The sequence below is a fragment of the Panthera leo genome, chromosome B1 (assembly GCF_018350215.1).
Source record: "Panthera leo isolate Ple1 chromosome B1, P.leo_Ple1_pat1.1, whole genome shotgun sequence".
NCBI classification, from domain to species: Eukaryota; Metazoa; Chordata; class Mammalia; order Carnivora; family Felidae; genus Panthera; species Panthera leo.
Genome location: NC_056682.1, coordinates 104,191,988 through 104,210,873, shown reverse-complemented (window position 1 = coordinate 104,210,873; position 18,886 = coordinate 104,191,988). Strand labels below are relative to the sequence as shown.

At 36.2% G+C, this 18,886-nt stretch overlaps 1 protein-coding gene and 1 long non-coding RNA gene across 11 annotated transcripts in view; one reads left to right on the top strand and one right to left on the bottom strand.

Moving 5' to 3' along the window:
* LOC122217917 overlaps nt 1-901 on the top strand; it is a 73,803-nt gene extending 72,902 nt beyond the window's left edge. For all 6 annotated transcript variants that reach the window (XR_006201754.1, XR_006201752.1, XR_006201753.1 and 3 more), the window contains one exon: nt 421-901. This is a non-coding gene — a long non-coding RNA (uncharacterized LOC122217917). The remainder of the gene's footprint in view (nt 1-420) is intronic.
* Nucleotides 1-18,886, bottom strand: part of PDE5A (phosphodiesterase 5A) — a 141,734-nt gene that overhangs the window by 67,110 nt on the left and 55,738 nt on the right. For all 5 annotated transcript variants that reach the window (XM_042935616.1, XM_042935613.1, XM_042935617.1 and 2 more), the window contains exons 4-9: nt 17,320-17,391; nt 15,591-15,680; nt 13,117-13,254; nt 11,029-11,096; nt 3,606-3,714; nt 2,563-2,650 (exon numbers count right to left, since the gene is read on the bottom strand). In XM_042935616.1, the coding sequence (XP_042791550.1) occupies nt 2,563-2,650; nt 3,606-3,714; nt 11,029-11,096; nt 13,117-13,254; nt 15,591-15,680; nt 17,320-17,391 (565 nt within the window). The remainder of the gene's footprint in view (nt 1-2,562; nt 2,651-3,605; nt 3,715-11,028; nt 11,097-13,116; nt 13,255-15,590; nt 15,681-17,319; nt 17,392-18,886) is intronic.

Genomic DNA, 18,886 nt, shown 5'->3' with positions numbered 1-18,886 from the left:
CATGGTCCTGTCTGCCTTTCCGCATGAAACTCTATGGGGATTCTCTATTAGAATTACATAATAGAGGAATCTGGCCTGTGATATGCAAGAAAAATTATCTACAGCCATGACATTTTCCATGCCACATCTGTGGGCACAAAACACAGGCAAGAATTCAAATTTTCTGTTTTGTCACACTTTTAAGCAGCAGGGAGCACTGGAAATGTTCCTTCTCTTTCTTGGAATCAACTCGAGCCCCCACCAAAACCCCCATTTTTTTCTTTCTTTTTATTAATAGGGAATTTTTCCTCTCCAAAGATAACATTTGCTTGCTTTTGGCTCTGTTATCAAGTAGGGTGACACAAAATGTATGCCAAGTCTGATCACTTCAACTGGTATTTTTGATTTTTTTTTTTTTTTTTTTTTTTTGCTCACTTGAAGGAAACGTGACAGAATCACAGAATGTGAACAGATCTGAAAGGTTCAACTCGGCAGAGGTGAATAATGTGCTCATGTTTTAAATGGTTAAAGGAAGAGTGGAGCCAAATGGATGCTGAGTGCCCTCCCCACCTGGGGCTGTTTGCACTTCACTGAACCAGCTCACATTTGTGTCAAGTGATGACAAAGCCTGATGGAGAACTTCCTCCAGCTACTCCCCATTCCCAATTATTATTCCAAAGAGATGCTGCTGAGGAAAAGCAAAGATCTGACCTGATGTAGCAAGTTGCCACTCAGTCCTCATTATGAAAACTTGCTAGTAAATAATGCATCCCTTCTGGAATTTCACTTCACATTTGCAAAGGTCAGAGGCAGCTTATATCAAAAAGCATTCTTTTAAAAAAGCGTAATATTTACAATGTAGTTTTCACCTTGCGCTCCCGACCAAATAAAATTTTTATAATATAACATTTACTTGGTATCATATTGTAAGGCACCCTTGTCAGTTTCCTTATTGCTTATGTTAGCAAACTCATGGATGATAATCTTGAAAAGAAAATGCCCATACTATGTATTCAGCAGCCTCTACTTTTCGCTCTGAGAACTGTGAAGAGTTCAGGTGACCAAACAGCTCGGCTGGGAGTCCCCAGGCTGTTTTATAGAGACTTTACTAGGCAATTCACACCACAGTCAGGATATGACTCCTGGCCTTGTAGCCTTAGAAACTAGATTACCATGACTGAAGACAGAGCCATTTCTCTGGGGGTAGAGGCACTGTAACTAAGTTCACAAGACTGATATCTAACAGCAGAATATTCACGTACAGCAAGAAACAGATCTGTCCCAGGGAATAGGAGTATGTGCACCTGCAACTCCAGTCCATTGCCTCAAGTCCAATTCACTGATTTATAACTAGAAACAGCTGTCAAAGCCATCCATATATTTTCAAGTATATGAATAATGCATTCTCCTCCTATGAGTTAAGCTACCTTGGGAAAAAAATAATCAGAACAAGGGAAGTCTGATTGGTGGGATGCTTCATAGTATCCCCTGGTGTATCTGTCTCACAAGAAGGATGTGCACCAGCAAAGGCCCTGGAATTACTGATGGCTACAACCTGCTACATCCACTGCCCCCTAAGTGATGGCCTTGCCACTTGGTCAGAATACTCTACCCAGACTGACACAACTTACTACATCCATCTGCACTTGAGGGACAAAAATTCCCTGACTGCTGGACAGAATCTGGATAGGTATTTGTCTTTTTTTTTTTTTTTTCTATTTTCATTAATAATACCTCTCCTCCCCCATCTTTCTGATACCCTCTTTCAATAAAATTATAGTTAAGTCTTGCAACCTAGAAACTATTCAGACTTTTACTTTAAGGTAAATTGACATTTCTAAGCCTTACTTCATTAGGCTTTTGATTTAAAAGTTTAGCCTTTAGAAAGCCTTCATATTTCCTTTATTTCCAAGTTCTTGGGACAATGTTAACAGTTCAGACTATTTTCACGTGTCAGTCATGCACGGCTGACATAGAAAACCTCATATTTTCCATACTACTCTTAATATAACTTGTAATGCTGAGAAATAAAAGTGTCAATAATAGGAAACATCATTCCATTTTGTTCTGAGGATGCATTCTTCCAGCATTCCTGAAGTAGACATTTTTCTATAATCTTAGAATGTAAGCTCCCTGAGGGCAGGGATTTCCACATTGCTTGCTGATTTATTCTAGATCACTAGAACAGCAGAGTGCTCAATAAATATTTTTGAACAAATGAATACCTTCTAAACTCTAAACCACATATTTAACAGAAAATCAGAGCCATGAAGTGACAGCTAAAACAACACACATTGTTGACCTAATGTTTCTCAGTCTACAAACTTTCAACACATCATTTTTCAACAAATATTCTGTTGAAATAGCATTATAATAATTACAAAAATATGTTACAGTTAAGATATTTAACAATGTCTATCAACATTTATCAATGTAAAATTATTTCAAACGTCTTTCATTATTCCAATTTTTATCTTTTTTCACACATTTTATTTCTTAAATTTACACTTGAAGGAAAAAAGCTTCTGGAAATACATTTTTTTCTTTAATAAGTCCAGAGTATGGGTTAGTAAAAGGCTTTACCTATCACTTTATTCTTCTTTCCATTTTTTATAGGCGTACAAAGCAAACTTCTAATGAACTGTTGACTTACGCTTCCTGTGTTTTCATTCTAAACAAAAACAAAAATAAAACAGGTACAAATTATGAAGAGACTGATTTGCCCATTAGGTGTTATGTAAACTATACTGGACATCTGAAACCACTAATATATTCATCTTTTATTAGCTTGAGATAGCATTGGAGTGCAGAAAATGTACAAATAACAATGAAGTTCACATAAATGCAATATAAACCAATTAGTCTTTACATTATTAAAAGTAATAAATATCCTATATTTCTTTTTTTTCATTGTAAACTTTCCAAGCAACTTATGGTAATATTAAGCAAATATTTATGCAGTTATTTACTATACTGGTGTAGCAGATATCTCAATAACTTAACAAGATGGGCAGAATCCAAAAAGCACTACACTATCTGGGATACCAATGCTACAAACTTGTGTTTCTTTAGGACTGCCACCGTTTCTATTGCCCATATTGGGTCTTCTAGATTTGCAAATAACAAAATCAAGGCAGCTGCCTCAAAGTGCAATGCTTTTCCAGAGACAGAAAACATGACAATTCAAAGTTTTCAGTGTCTGAGATACTACTGATCTTTGTAGCTTTGCTGTCAAAGAAAATATACTCATTTCTCCACAGAGCTGCTCACTGCAGTAGATTACCAGCTATATAAGTTTGAGCCAAATGGAACTTAATTTTTTAGGATAAACTCAAGAACTATAGCAACACTATCTAAGGAATGTCACTGACATTAAATAGGTAATAAATTGCCTCAAAATTAGTTGATAGTTCATTATTACACATTAAAAAACTGATCCAAGTAGAGGGAAAAATATGTGAGTACAGCTAACCATCCCTTAAGAGATGTTATGAACTATTTTATTTTCCTTCAGCAGATCACTCTGAAAGAGCCAGTTCTAAGACCTTCAGCTGAAGAGTCCTTGTAAGTGTGGATCTGATGGGAAAACAGTGTTCGAGCTCCAAGTTTAAAACTGGTTTACTTACTGTCCAGGGAAATCTTTTGTCTTTACTGACATCTGGGATATTAAGTGGTTCCATAGTATTTTTTACATACTGAGCATACATGTAATTGATTCTGTTTGCATCACGCTCCCTGTGGAAATAACAGATATGAGTTCTTTCCGTGAAGTGAAAAAACATGGGTAAAACAGAGTTAAATAAATGATAAGAGATATACACTAGTCTTAAATTATAGGGTAAAGTGTATGTCTTAATTGGAAATGCACTTTAAAAGTGATGATTCACAACTTTGGTAGTTATTACAATTTAAATGTTTTGAAAAGACAAAGACCCATAATTATTCAGATTTCTAAAACAAGTTTTAAAATGTCATAAGTAGTGCTATTACCACCGTTAAATGGGCAGGTTGATTTTTGTGCCATTTATGTAAAATCCATACAAATTTTCTTCCGTGTCTTATTTTTTCATCAGCTTATAGAATGACTGAGGTCCAGTCCCTGTCTGTTTTACTTCCTCAGTGATTTGCTTTATCCACCCCCATAATCGTTCACACATTTCAAACCAAGGGGAAAATCAAACATGCCTGAAAGAATTTTATTAAGTTTTTCTCTCTTCCTTTTTTTCTGCTTTGAGATATTTTATGATACTTTTTTAAATTAAAAATTTATCTTCTTCAAAAAATTTTCTGAAAGTATAGTTGACACACAATGTTAACATTCCTTTCAGGTGTACAACACGGGATTCAGCAATTCTTTTTTTTTTTTTTAATTTTTTTCAAATATTTACTTACTTTTGAGAAAGAGACAGAGTGCAAGCAAGGGAGAGGCAGAGAGAGAGAGAGACACACACACACAGAATTCAAAGGAGGCCCCAGGATCTGAGATGTCATTACAGAACCCAGTGTGGGGCTCGAGCTCATGAACTGCAAGATCATGACCTGAGCCGAAGTTGGATGCTCAGCTGACTGATCCACCCAGGTGCCCCAGGATTCAGCAATTCTGTATGTTATGCTGTGTACCACAAGTGTAGCTCACATCCGTCACCACACAGGTGGTTTTACAATACCATGGACCATATTCCCTAGGCTGTGCCTTTCATCCCCATGACTTACTCATTCCATAACTGGAAGCCTGTACCTCCTACCCCTTCACCTCTTTTGCCCATCCCCCCGCATCCCTTCTTTCCCCTCTCTTTCACTCTAGGTTAGACTTGTGTGGAGGTCCACAGTTCTCCTAGCTCTGTCCTCTTTCAGCCTCACGGGGAGTTTCCCCTAATAAATTTCCTGCACATTTAATCTAGTCTTGGCATTTGCTTCTTGGAGAACTTGGGCTAACTGTGACATCCACTGCTTTTTGCACAGTGAGTATCAATGGATGTATATGAATAAATTATTGAGAAGACAGGAACATGGAGCTTGGACACAGTGAGAAATTTCTGTGCTTTAGAACTAAATGGGAATCACAGGCTATACAAGTCAAAGACAGAAAAATCCATCACAGAGACATGGAAACAACAGCTAACACTGACTTGGTACTTAACACGTGCCAAAAATTTTCTGAAGCATTTGTGTATATTATCTCATCTAGTCCTGACTATAATCCCGCTATCAGTATCCCCATTTTACAGATGAAGAAACTGAGGCTTAAGGGGTTAAATCATTTACAAAAAGCCCTACAGCTAGTAAAAGATGGAACTTAAATTTCAATCAGTCTGACTTCAGAGTGTATGCTCTTCATCTACTTAGTATCCACAGGTTTTTAAATTGTAAAAACCTTTTTACTACTTTTTATAGTGTTACTGTATTTACTATAATTCTGTTTTCTAATACAAAAATCAATAACAAGTATTAACTAGTATATTTATTCCAAGAAAGTGAGCTTAAAGAATTAATTCTATCCATTTTTCATTTTATGATAAAAATGTGCATTTATAAATTAACATCAAGTTAACTAACAATGAAACTATAGCACTAAAATACCATTTTTTCCCTTCTAATTGGATGGCTCTTATGAAACGAAGCACAGAAACTCCAAAACCTCCCACCACTTGGAGACGAGCTTCCCTTCCAAAATTCTTAGGCAACCCAACTCACAACAGCTTTACTGTGCTTTATCTCACTGATGATGTGATTCTAATAATTATGTATAATGTTCACCCTGGATATTTATTTTCATTTTACACTTAACATTTCAAAACTGTCTTCAATGTGTTATTTTAATTTATAAAAGATAATTAGTAGGTTGGTTGGACAAATACTAAGTCATGCTTTTCAACTGAAATGAACGCCTAAAAGAACGATTTGCTTACAGCTGACATCATAAAATTGCCTAGCATTTCATCTCATGGGAGAGAGTTTGGATTGGCAAAGTGTTTAAGACTGAGAATTGGAGAGTCCTGCATTCTATCAATAAACAACTTTAGAAACATAATGAAGAGTCTGCTGGTGAAGTGTCAATATTGGTTTAGTCCTTTTTCAAAATGCTGAAGTCACTACACATCATTTTTAATTCAGAGTTTTGGCAAAATTAGGCCTAATATCTAATTTTTATAAAAATAAAGACGAGTTATATCACCAAAAGGCCTTTTACTGTATCATTAATTAAAGGCTAACTTTATTTTTTTGAGAGAGAGAGACTGCATGGAAGTGGGAAAGGGCAAAGGGCAGCATGGAGACCAAGGCGGGGCTCAATCTCACAACAGCAAAATCCGGACCTGAGCTGAAATCAAGAGTCTGACACCTAACCAACTGAGCCACCCAGGCACCGCTAAAAGGCTAACTTTAAGTGTTTAGCTGACATAAGGCATCAGTGAATACTTTCAAATGCTATACAATTAGTTAATGAATCAGTTAAAATGATCCATGAAATTACTCTCTTTTAAGGTAATCACACTGACCTATTTATTTATCCTTTATAGAAATATCTTTATACTAAGACTATCTTGGAATGATGACAAAAATAAATGGAAAAATGCCTTCCATTTTGCCTACAGAGAGGGAACACACTATTCAAAATAAATCAAATAAATAAGACTACACTTTTTTAAAATGCATATTTACCAGTAGAGGTCACTATCATACCAAATCACTGGGGTTGTTGAGCTTTCATTAGAAATTAGAGGACCAGGCTGAATTTGTAATAAAAATCAAAATGCCAATACATAAAATGTGATTATACAGACATATGCTGCTGTACATATATTCAAAGATAAATGTATATAACTCATCATTTTATGCTCTTTTTTATTTTACTCTTTTTTTTTATTCAAGTATAATGAACATAGAGTGTTATATTAGTTTCAGGTGTACAATACAGTGATTCAAAAATTCTATATGCTTCTCAGTACTCATCAAATAAGTGAACTCTTTTTAAATTTTTTTTAAACGTTTATTTATTTTTGAGACAGAGAGAGACAGAGCATGAACGGGGGAGGGTCAGAGAGAGGGAGACACGGAATCTGAAACAGGCTCCAGGCTCTGAGCTGTCAGCACAGAGCCTGACGCGGGGCTCGAACTCATGGACCGCGAGATCATGACCCGAGCTAAAGTCGGTGGCTCAACCAACTGAGCCACCCAGGCGCCCCATGAACTCTTTAAAAAAAAAAAAAAACAAAAAACAACTTTTATTTTGAGAGAGAGAGGGATAGAGAGAATCCCAAGCAGGCCATGCACTGTCAGCACAGAGCCCAATGCGGGCTCGCACTCACCAGCTGTGAGATCAAGACCTGAGCCAAAATCAAGGGCTGGACACTTAACTGACTCAGCGACCCACATGCCCCAAGATAAATGAACTCTTAACCCCCTTTATCTATTTCACCCACCTCCCCTCTGGCAACCACCAGTTTGTTTTCTGTATTAAAAAGTCTATTTTCTGGTTTATCTCTTTGTTTGTTTCTTAAATTCCACATATGGTCATTATATCATTTATGTCATTTTCATATCATTTATATCATATCATTTCATCATTTTATACTGTTAATATAAAGTATCATACCTATGGATATATGTAAATACATTAAATGTATGTCTATATTTGCATATATAGCAATTCATTATGCAATCTGAAAAGTAAAAGAATCAAATATTTACATGTGTTTTATCTAGAAGCTTTCTGAAGCATTCTTTATAAAAAGCAGCAAAGAGGCACCTGGGTGGCTCAATCAGTTGGTTAAATGTCCAACTTCAGCTCAGGTCATGATCTCGCAGTTCGTGAGTTTGAGTCCCACGTTGGGCTCTGTACCGAAGGCTTGGAGCCCAGGGCCTGCTTCAGATTCTGTGTGTGTCTCTCTCTCTGTCCCTCCCCTACTTGTGCTCTGTCTCTCTCTCTCTTTCTCTCTCAAAAATAAACATTAAAAAAATTTTAAAAAGCAACAAAAATGTCATAGCATCATAAAACCAAAATTATATTAATGCTCTTCCTAAGAATAAGAAACTTCATAACTGATCCAGGCAGTAGATACCAGCACTTATTAAAAGGGAAACACACATACTCACCAAGACATGGGCTTATTATCACACATTCAGAAAGGACCCAAAAGTTACTAAAACAATGTCAAATATGCCAGAAAATATAATGGCGCACAGAGGGGCTTAGGAAAAGAATACACATGGTAATAGGATATAAACTTGTCATGACCAGCAATGCCAAGAGGGAAGTGAAGGTCAGTTTTATATTTGTGAACCAAAAACTCCAGGTAGCTGAAAAATCTCAGGTAGAGAGAGATACCATGGTTTATCTACTTTGACTACGCACTCCAGGCCCAAGTTAGCAATAAACGTGTAAGTCAGTTGTACCTTCTGAATCAGATGAATTCCCCAACTGCCCCTAAGTTACATCCGACCCTTTGCAAATTCCTCGAATTGTTTTAATGAGAGAAAAGGTCTTTCATTGTATCACACTGTTAAAAGTAATAGTCTAGAACTAATCAGTTTTGATATACATATAATCACTTAACCAACTAAACTTTAAGTCACCATGGTCAAAGGTGTCTCCATCTTGATGAGGGAAGACATAAGAGGATAGGAAACGTGAGAGAGCATGAGGGGCAGAAGAGAATGAAAGACAGGTCTTCAGACCTACCAGGGGTCAGTCGTAACAGGGTTTGAACAGAACCAGGCTGTGCACTGAAGTACTCTGTTCTTGAAGACAGCTGTAAACTCGGGCAATTCTGCTTTACATGATCTACAGAGATTTTCCGTTTCCAATTTTTTTTATTGCATTTATTACAAAAAATTTTTATTATAAACATTTTCTTCCAATTTTAATGAACTTTTTGAAAAATACAAAAAAGTTGAAAATAAAATGAATATCCTACTCTGGATTCCACAATTCATAATGTTTGCCACATTTGTTTTATCTACATATGTATGTGTGAATATATTTACTTGTTTAAATGTATTAAATTTAGATACAGTTACTTATTTATCTTTGGTTGAACCATTTTAAAGGAAGGTACAGACATTCTAATACCTCATCCTTAAATACACCAGGATGAATCTTACAAAAATAAAAAGTTTCCTGCTAACCCAATATCTTCCTAATTCCAGAGAAAAGTAACGATTATTCCCCCTATCAACATCCACAATCCAATCCACATTCAGATTTCCAATTTTTCTCAAAAACTTTCTTTTGATAGTTGTTTTCATCAAAATAACCAAAATTCATGCATTGCATTTGGCTATCACGTCCAAGATAGTACTTCCCTCCATTTTGTTCAATGACACTGACTTTTTGAAGAGACCAGGCCAGTTATCTTACAGAATGTTCTATAGTTTAGATTTGCACAGAGGTTATCTTCAAAGCACTCATGGTCAGTGAAGCTAATAGCACTTTTACTAATAACAATTTTACTTTTACTAATAGCAATACCATTCACTACATGAAATAATTCTCTGATAGGTTAACTGTAGTAAAAAATATCAAATATCAAATAGTAAAGTTTTAGTATCAAATAGTAAAGTTAGGACAATGTTCTATTTCCATGATCATATGAAGCTTTTATATATAACATCAACAATTAGGGATAAAATAATATTGAGATATTTGAGATAAGTTATATAAGGGGGTGAAATAATTTGAAACAAATGAACAATGAAAACTGTGATAAATAACACTATACCTAAGAATTCCAGTCACTTTACCCTGCAGACTTGTATTCCTCAGAATAGCCTATCACTTAAGCAAACAACACCAGTTTTTTACTAAGGATGGAAAAGGGAATCTGAGAAAGAACATTTGGTAGTTTATTCTAAGTCCTTATCAAAATTCTTCAAAAAGCACAAATAAAATTGGAGCAATGATATCTCTAACCTCAATCTTATAAATATTTTCTATTATCCAAGTGATAATTAACCACAACAAAAAATTAATACAAATTTTTAAATTACAGAAAATATGACAAACACATGAGCTGCAATAGAGATCTGGTTTGATTCTAGCCTTTGGGTATATGTATTGGTGTGACAGAGATCGTAGGCTTCCTTCTGTTACTAGTTAAATCCCTGTGGCTGGTTACAAATCACAGCACGCTTGAAGAGAAGTTTGTTCAGAAGCCTATCAAATTTCCAGTGAGCGTCCAATATTCAATGAAAAATATAACTTCAATATAAACTTGTGGGCCTTAAATGAGTCAGTCCACAAAAATATTGTACATAGGTCTATACTAATTTTGACACCATTCACTATATTGGGAATTCTCCTATAGGTCAACTGTAGGGGGAAAAAAACACTGGAACTTTGTCATCAAAGAGTAAAGTATTTTCAGGAATAAAATTATTGGTTGGTGGGGTGGGGAAAAGCATCCCATAGCTTCTATGTCTTAAACAGGTCACAAAATAACTATTTAGCCAGTATTATATATACAGTTAGCCTTTAAACGATGCGGGGGGGGGGTTAGGAGTGCCAATACCCCACATAATAAAAAATTCACATATAACTTTGGACTCCCCCAAAACTTAATAGACTACTCTTGACCAGAAGCCTCACTCGTAACATATACAATCGATTAACACACATTCTGTATGTTATATGTATTATATACTGTATTCATTTTTATGTTTATTTATTTCTCTTGAAAGTGAGCATGAGTGGGAGAAGGGCAGGGAGAGAGGGAGGGAGAGAGAGATCCCAAGCAGGCTCCACACTCAGTGTAGAGCCTAATGCAGGGCTCAATCCCACAACCCTGGAATCGTGACCTGAGCCAAAATCAAGAGTGGGATGCTCAACCAACGAAGCCACCCAGGCACCCCTTTATACTGTATTCTTACAATAAAATAAGCTAGAGAAAAGAAAATGTTACTAAGGAAATCATAAGGAAGAGAAAATACATTTATAGTAGTATACTGTATTTATTGAAAAAAATCCATGTATAAGTGGACCCACACAGTTCCAATCATGTTGTTCAAGGGCCAGCTGGACTTTTGATAAAGACAGAGGAGAAGTTACCTTACCTTGTTAAAGTATCTGATGATTTTTCTAATTCTTCACACTCCATGTGAAACACACTAGAAAAAGAATCCTGAAAACAGAGGACAACATGGACTGAGAAATAAGTTTGACAATGTAATGAAATCTATCTAGATACACACATGTAAGTGTGTGCAACTGAGGAAAGATGACAATACTTGTGATATTTTTCAAGTTAGACTAAACTGACACAAGTACTCCGTTCCTGACAGCCTCAAGTTGCCTTCCCATATTCTTACCAGTTTCTGATATTCACTTGCAAAACGCTCATTTGCGTACTACTTGTTTTTTGTTTTTCTACTAGGTGTTAATGAATATGGTAGCTTCAAATTTTCTCCATAGTTATTCAAAATCCACGTTTTAGCTTTTATGCATATATTGATTGCTGTTGATAGGTCTTTTTAAAAGACATATTTTATGAGATCATTAAAATCATTGTGAAGATTAGCAACACAGAGAAATACTTTGGAAGTTACATTAAAAAACAGAATACATATTCATACCCATGCTACATTTGCAACTGAATAAAGAATTGGAGGGAAACACACAAATAAAACAATGATATTAGTTTAATTTGGGGAGAGAAGAACTGAATCCTTTCTTCCCTACATTTGGATTTTTGCTCATGTTGAAATCTTTTTAACAAAAAGTTATTGTATAAATGGACATCAAGCCACTTGATTCCCAAACTCAACAGATTAAGTTGGTTTAAAAAGTGAACAAAATACATTAATGTTCACATTGCTGAGCTATACTGCAAAGCACCAATGATCCAAGTCAGTTGCTGCCATGGCAGATGTTAACCAGTAGGCGCATGAGCTGAATGTTAATTAAAGTGATATTTAAGTTGTCTAAAAAAGCAGCGTTTTACGTATAACTTTCAAAAATTAAATGCTAAAGAACAGGTCAAGGAGCAAAAATTGTAAATTGACTTACTGCATTAATGAGTTCTGACCTGAACTTTAAAAGGATAGCTACTTACAATCATCTCCGTATTAAGGACTTTGTAACCGACTGAAACTATGAAATAGTATCTAAGAGAATGCTGACTACCTTACCACAGTAAATTCTCATTTGATATCCAGTTAATGAGACTTAGACACCCATACACCACAAAATGATTCAGAAAATGTTGAGTCATATAGTACAGTCTTACTATCTAAAACAATTTTTGAAATTTTAATATAAATATTATATATCTTTTATTATTCTACTTCCCAAAAACCCCATCAATTCAGATATCATATATGGATTACAGCAGACTACACAAGTGGTGACCCCCACTCTCTTTCCTAACCCACCAATGAAGAGCCTATTCTCAGGGTCTAAAGGAAAAAGAAAATAAATGACATAAAAAGATATATCCCAGAAGTAGTGGTTCATAGGTAAAAAGGGAAAGAAACTGCACAGAAGAAAACTGCTTTAGGCTAGGAGCTCTGATTCTAACCATGAATTCAACTGGCCTGTCTAGAAGCAACCAGCACTCGGTGAGAATACTCCATCTTTCCACACACATCTGTTTCTTTACATTATACATCAATGGATTGAAATATGCCAATTAGAACAGTTTAGCGGTTTTCCATTGCTGGTAAAGGATTTAGGACTAACAAGTACCTTTAATAATATTGCCTCTATTGGGCCATGCCCTTTGGTTTCTAGCCGATTTCTGATAAAAAGAAAATTTTATTCCCAACCCACTCAGAATGGGGGTCTACTTGTTCATCGCAACCAGGGCACCACTATTCCTGACCACAAAAGGTCTGCACACCATAATGACAATGTATTTCTCCATCAAGGTAGTGTAGTCATTGACAAAAGCAGCACACGGATATTCCCATGGTAACCACTTAGTGGAGGGACACAAAGGTGAAATGGTGCATGGAAGGCGTCCTCTTACCTCACCTCTATCCCTGTCCAACCAGAGCAGCTCATACTCTGATTGGCTTTGCATAAACAATAAACAGTTAGGTTTTAGCGAGAGATTTAAGGCTAACATGAGATTTAAAAGCTGTGCTTTAAGGAACATAGGTTTCTGTCTTTCTAAAAATAAAGAAGTCATACTCTGTACTCACGGAGCAATCTTCATCCACTATGAAAATGGTGCATTTCTGCACCTGCATGAAAGAGATAATAGTGGCAGCTATTTTCTTTAGAATTACTTCTAATGATTGCTGTTCTTCAAAAATTAAGCTAGCAAGGTCAAGCAGCACCTAGACAAGAAAATTTAGTTTATTATTTAGTAATTGTTTGTAATTATTAAAGCAATACAATGATTTATACAATTTATAAGTTGTTTATTTATAGTCTAACAAGTTGCAACCAAGTTTGCATTCAAGTATTAAATATGTAAGTCTCTATTTACTACCAGAGCTTCCATACTGATTGTTAGTACAGTTAGTATAGTGATTACAATCACAGACTCTGAAACAGGAGTCATCAGTTTTTAATCCTGCTTTCCCTCCCTGTGAGTTTTGTGATGTAGGGCCAGTTCTTTAAAAATGGGGATAACAGTAATAATAATATCAAATCATAGGATTATTGTAAGCAGTAAATAAGTGAACATTTCTAAAGCATTTTGAATACTATCTGATACATAAAACACACTGTCATTGCTGTTGTTCCAAACTTCTGAGATCAACATTTATCAGCATTTTCACATAGCACAGTTAATACTGTCCAAAACAGACAAAATTTGAAGAGCTCCTTTTGTGTTTTTTCCTGGAAATTTCTCTTTCCTTTGAATTCCATAGAATGTCTTCTAATCTCACGGAATATCTGTGTATAGAGGAGGAAGAAAGGGTGTCAAAGAAAATTTGAGGAGATGCTATGCTAGCTGACCCCTGAGAGATAAGCAGGCATCATTTGGGTGAAGTGGGAAAGGGAAATATTTCAGTCAAAAGCAACTAAATTGAGAGAGGGTAGCATACACTACAGGTCTTAATCAAGTTTTAAGAGAGGCTATGGAGTGTGAGGAGGAGAGTTGGGGAGATGAGATTGCAGACTCAAGTGGAGAAGGAATCTCAAAAGCCCTGTATGTTTTTGGAAGCAGTTTGGACTATGATGGACTGCAGGAAGAAAGTAACAGACTTGTATCTGTGTTTGTAAAAATGGGGACTAGATTAATGGGTGGCAAGAACAGAGCAGGGAGACCAGGTAGGAAGATACTGTAGGCGAAGGCAATGGAAGATCCAATACTTTATTAACACAAGATCTAAAAAGAGAAAATATAGGGTGGGAGAGAGGAATTATCAAAGAAGTAATGAAAAAGAATTACATAGAAAGGAAGGGTTTAAGCCTCCAGATGGAAAGGGATGACCAGGTACCAGTATGACAAATGAAAAAGAGTCATATTATAAAATTAACTTGTAAAAAGAAGATATAGAGAAATGATATGAAAAGCTTAGACAAAAAACAAAACAAAACACCTACACAGAGCCAAGGATCAGTACAACAGGGACGCTAGTTAGAAGACAAAAGCACCACCCCTAAATTCTGAGAAAGTGATTTTTCAGTTTATAATTTTATACCCAGCCAAACTGGTAGGATGATATAATAGGCATTTTCGAACATGTCAGGACTCAGAAAACTTACCCAATCAATACTCTTTCTAAAGAAATTAATTGAGAATATGTTGTGATAAAACAAGGGCATAAACTGAGAAAGAAGGAGTTACCGGATCCAGTGGACAACCAGTGGAGCCCTTCTGAGAAAGCAGTGAAGGAAAATTCTATGATGACACCTATACAGCAGGCAGGGGAGATATAGTTCAGCTTGGAAGAGAAATGGTGGAAAACCTCAACTTTGAGATCTCCAAGGAAAAGAACTCAACAGTATGCCTAAATAATGGGGAATATGGGGGAAAAACTAACAACATGAGGGCTACTCTATACTCAGGGGAAAAGTTCAAGGGGGAAAAAAAGGAATGGAATTCAGAAACATCATGAAAAACTGAAAGTTGTGTAACAAATGTAATATGAACATTTACATAGTCACGGTACTTATAAACACTTTATTTTAAATCACAACTTGAGAATTAAACTAAAACTTACTAAAAGTTAACCATGGTTGTAGAACAACATATATGTTATCAATGTGGGCAACAGAAAAAGGTTTGATGAGAAAAGCAGAGGCAAGTCATGGCAGTTGGGAAGGAAAGATGAGGGATGCTAAGATCCTCATTTTACGAAGCATAGAATCAACAGATGATGTCTCTAGTTGATAGGGCAAGAACTAAAAGCCGTATCTAACATTATGAATGCAACCCATCCAGTAACATAAAACAGATGTAATGATACTAGTGGAACAGGATAATGGCAAGTATAGAGTGATGTAAATCAAATAAATCCACCTCTTTTAAGTTAATGAATATTTTCTAACAGTGATAAAGCAACAGAGCATGGAATACAGGAAATGGAAAAAAATTATTAGAAGATACAGCTAAAATATTAAGTGGATTTTTAATCATACACATATTTTACCTGGATAAAAATTTAACAATTTTTTAAAAAAAGAATTCCTATACGCTCTCTTTAGTAATCAGACTTGCCTGATTTCTCTTGTTCTCCAGCAGTGAAGTCTCATAGAGTTGAGCATTATGAAGAACAATACCACAAAATGCCAAATAGGCAGCAAAGTCCTAGAAAACAGGGAAGACAACAGCCAAATTAAGAACTGTCTACAAAACTGTATTGTTATATTGTCTGAAACACAGAAGGCATCCCAAAGTATTTATAGCTGAAATAAATATTAGAAAGCCCAAAGGGTCCATGTTGATTCTGCACAGAATTAAGAACTGATGCAGAGCAAGTGTTAGCTAACTGGTACAGTAAGTAGATGACCAGTATTAACACCATCTCCTAAAGTCATACACTAGTTACAAATTACCAAGGAGAAAACGGGAGGGAGTAGGACACAGATCTCTTTATGCCATTTGAAACTGAAATTCACCCTATGCAAAATTTGGTGTTGTCTCTGAATGATATTAAGAGCTGGATCTGTGCTGAGACTATATAAATAGCCTGTAACTTATTACTGGGGCTGATGAAAGCTAACATACTTATTGGGAGAATACTGGCAGCAACAGTCCCATAGGTTGTATAAAATATTAGCTTCAGTATGTTTTTTAACACGGATCGTCATCCACAGTACACTATTTTATAGTGGTATGCTCACAATTATATTAATTATTGACTAAAACAAGTCTGTCCATGGCATACTTTATTTACAATTATACTTATTTTGCCCAGAGATGATACAGCCTACAAATGCAACTCTTTCAAGAAGGGATCACCTTAATGCGAAAATGATGAAATATAAATATAAAGCCATTCTAGAACCATGTTCCCCACCAAATATTTTCAGGTGTCATTAACAGAATAGGAGACTAGATGTCTATTACACTGATTTTAAAAGGTACTTGCTATGTTCTGAAGAAATTAAAACATGGGGACCAACATAAGTGCCAGTACGGCCTACACCATGGAGACAAAAATAACTCTGTCTTGTTTGAATGTCTTCCAAACGTTCCTACTAATTTTCAGGGGAGGGACATAAATAGCGACAGTCTTGAATAAGAAGAATTCAGTAGGCTCCACGATATACATATAATTACATATTCAGGAAGAGAAATAATAAAACCTACTGACAGAATGAAGTTATAAACAGGTTTAGGGGCTTCCGTCCTTAAACGGGAAGCATGTCGATGTGGTGCATGGAATGTATTCCTTCAGAGTTGGATGGGAAGAGTAATAAAATAATGCTGACTGCCGCTCTTTCTGAAGCTAAATTCACATCATCCAGCCTGAATTCACACCTTGGCGCCCCACCGTCTGTGTGCAAAGCTTATAAAACATTCTGAAATTTGCTTCCCCAGGAGGCAATTCCAATTTTTAACTGACCTGGAGTTCTGAACTTGGAGCTTCAGGGATTTTTACTCAGCGTTGAATTTATTTATAGCAGTGATGAAAGGTAAATGAGATAGTTAAAATACCATGTCGCCCTCTGTATGGCCCCAACATGCACACAGCCCTTGGGGGGCAGGGGACTTGGTGACACAGTGAGGAGGTAGTTGGGGGTTTCTGAGGACTTACTACCCCTAGGACCTCAAAGTAAGCACTGTAGTTAGCTGTAGGAAAGAGACACTTTTGAACATTTCAGATCATTTTAAACCGTGATTTTTTTGTGATCAACAATTTCAGCAATAGCTAAGTCTATATACACTAAAAAGAGAAAACATCTTCCTACACTGACATCACAGCAGACATAAGTTTTGGTACCTTTTCATCTTTTTCAGTGAATGTCCCACCATTTCCCGATCTCTTGTTGATGGCCTGGGCTACACCAACAACCTGGTATAAGGACAAAAAAGTGGCAATTTCACTGACTGAAATTACTGGTATAAATTCACCGAAATGTGTTTATGGTGGGATTCTATGTGTGCTTTTTTTTTTTTTAACGTTTATTTATTTTTGAGACAGAGAGAGACAGAGCATGAACAGGGGAGGGGCAGAGAGAGAGGGAGACACAGAATCTGAAACAGGCTCCAGGCTCTGAGCTGTCAGCACAGAGCCCGACGCAGAGCTCGAACTCACGGACTGTGAGATCATGACCTGAGCCGAAGTCGGACGCTTAACCGACCAAGCCACCCAAGCGCCCCTACGTGTGCTTTAAAATAGCAATAAACTTTGAAACCAAAACAAAACCCCTCAGCTTTGAACTAGTTCTGTATCATTTGCTGCATCCTTTTTTTTTAATTTATATATTTTAAATGTTTATTTATTTAATTTGAGAGAGAGAGAGGGAAAGAAGAGAGAACGCAAGCCGGGAGAGTGGCACAGAGAAAGGGAGAGAGAATCCCAAGCAGGCTCCATGCTCAGCGTGAGTGAGCCGATGTGGGGCTCAATTCCACAATAATGAGATCATGACCTGAGCCGAAGTCAAGAGTCGGAGACTTAACTGACAGAGTTACCCAGGTGCCCCTGTCTTTTCTAATAAGAATTCAAATGTTGTCAGCTTTTTGGGTCCCACCATATTTGATTCTGTGACTTCACTCTGCATTGTGGGAAATATTGTTGGCCATCACATTTTAAGTGAATATTTTTCAAGATTTTTGGATGAAAAATAAACTGTAAATTTCTGTCACATCCAAATTAAATGTGTGATAAAATGAACGTGTTATATTAGCTTTAAATATAATATTTCAAATGGTTTAGTTAAACACAGTCTTTTACTAAAAATGATACAGGATCCAGTGGCCAATTAGGGTGAAAAATAATTTCTAATGTAGGGGTGTAGTCCAACTTCCTTTGAAACTTCTGACCTTAAAAATTGTTTTACCCTCAATAGGCTTATTTTTGGGAAAAGAGGTTTTCTTGAAAACCCAACACAGGAATTAACAGGCTGAGTCTTACTTCCAATGAATCAAAGGTAAACTGTATCTTAAGAAGACTGAGCTCAAACTCTGGGAATATGTCTTAAGTTTCCATAAAAGGTGTAGCAACCTTCTCTTCCTTCTGCTTGAAAGTGTATTTTACTTACCTGTTTAGTTCCAAATTCAGTCTGAATAATTGCTTTAGTCTTTTAAAGACCTTCAAAACTTACCTTTTGTTTTTTTCCTCCTTCCTCTTATGAATTGTACTTTCTCCTTCCTTGTGTGATTTAATATCAGTGGAACAGCTATTATCCCCTAAATGGTTATACTTTAGGAATATAAAGCCCTTGGTTTTGTGTGTGTGGCTCACCCTTTTTTCCTCAGCTCCTTCTGGTCCCTTAGCTCTAAAAAACGATATAAAACTCTTGGCTAGGAGAGCAGAACAAGGAAGGGGAAATGCATTTTTATTTGAT